The 1,667-nt window shown below is 44.0% G+C and overlaps 1 protein-coding gene across 1 annotated transcript; it reads left to right on the plus strand.

Moving 5' to 3' along the window:
- Window positions 1-591: 591 nt before the first annotated feature.
- LOC119648395 (UPF0428 protein CG16865) lies at window positions 592-1,667 on the plus strand. The gene is made up of 4 exons (XM_038050134.1): window positions 592-803; window positions 880-1,028; window positions 1,134-1,394; window positions 1,454-1,667. Exons 1-4 carry the CDS (start codon window positions 683-685, stop codon window positions 1,604-1,606), a joined length of 684 nt encoding a protein of 227 aa, XP_037906062.1. The 5' UTR covers window positions 592-682; the 3' UTR covers window positions 1,607-1,667.

Consider the following 1,667-nt stretch of genomic DNA (forward strand, 5'->3'; position numbering starts at 1 on the left):
CTGTAGATATGGAGACCGTTGACTTTTGCTTTTACAAAATCAGCTCAAGAGAATTCCACTGACTTGCCGTCTGCATGCCCATGTCGCCGCGTTTCCAGATGATCCACAGATTATCGCCACATCCACATTCGATTCGAAAGCAAGTCTTGAGCTGCCTCGCAGTGGTTGAATCTGATTTGTGCCAACCGCATTTAGCCCTTAGCTTTCTCTTATATGCCGGGTACCTGCCACCTCCTGTAATGTGCCGATTGTTCACTTCCTTTTCACTTTGCATAACATGCATCGTGAATCCTTGATAAGGTAAGCCTCTTCACACTTCCTGCACCTTCTTGACCTTTCGTGCTCACTAGTACGGCATCGAAATCCGGAAGTACTTCTGGTCTATTCGGAGTAACCTTCTTGCCCCGTCTTGCCCCCCCCCCCCCCCCCCGCCCCCGCCCAACATTACAAAGAAAAGATTCTGTAATTTTGGAGTAATATTTTAACGATTTAGAAACACACCGCCTTCTAACTAAAGAAAATCTTCTATACAAGCGCTAGTACCATCTGGTGGCGAATAGCAATATGGAAAGCAATGTTATCGTGAATGGACATTGCCTTTCTTAACCTGACGTTTATAATCGCATCTTGTATTTATATTTTGTCGCGGCCAGGAAGGCGATTATTCTACGAACTGGTCGCAATGCCGAAGGTTGTGTCCAGAAGTATTGTGTGCTCCGATTCAAAGGACCAAGAGGAATATAATGAGGAGAAACCTTTGAATATTTACTACTGTCTCTGCGGGCGATTGTCCCTCATCCTCGGTAAGTATTTCTCTCATTAACTCTGATCATTTTACTAAATCATCCAAATGCTATTTTGATTTTATTCAAATTTTAGACTGTGCCATTGAAAAATTGCCACTTCGACGGGTGGATGGAGCCCGTGTTATTGACGGCGCCCAACGGGCCCATAAGTTGGCTTACGACGTAGGCGAGACAATTCACCTCAAGCGGGAGAAAGGCATCGAGAGGCAATATCGTCTTAATGTAAGTAGAAAGCGCTGGATGAAAACATTCCAAACGGACCAACAATAAAAAAAATCACGTTGAACACTTAGCGAGGTTAAACATAACGTTTACTGTCCATTTCAGTGCAAATCCTGCAGTCTTCCCGTCTACTACCGACACAGCCCCGACTCCAACGTGACATTCATTCTCAAGCGAGCTCTGGTGAAAAGGAAGAACGAAAAGCAATTGTCGGCCACAAGCGCTCAAGCTACTGAGGATGTTCTAGGCCAAGTCCTTGCAAACCAACCCCAGAAAGTAATGGTCACGCGACACACAAAGAACATGGGAAAATTCAGCTCCGTCACGGTGTCAACTATCGACGAGGAAGAGGATGAGATCGAAGCGGTAAGGAATTTATTTGATCCTCAAAGGAATAATTGTAATAACTTTTCATCACTTTATAGCGTGAAATTGCCGACAGCTATGCTAATAACGCTAGAATCATTGAGAAGCAACTGCAACGAAAAGGCGGGAAACTTGCTGATATTGGTGCCCGACAAAGGACTGATGATGCGGTTAGTGCTAAGCGACCGAGAGGGACCTTGATTGATATTTAATTTAAGACAGTTACAATAATGGTTTAATCTATAATATAAATATATGCACACTTTAAGCGAA

The sequence above is a fragment of the Hermetia illucens genome, chromosome 2 (genome assembly GCF_905115235.1).
Source record: "Hermetia illucens chromosome 2, iHerIll2.2.curated.20191125, whole genome shotgun sequence".
NCBI lineage: Eukaryota > Metazoa > Arthropoda > Insecta > Diptera > Stratiomyidae > Hermetia > Hermetia illucens.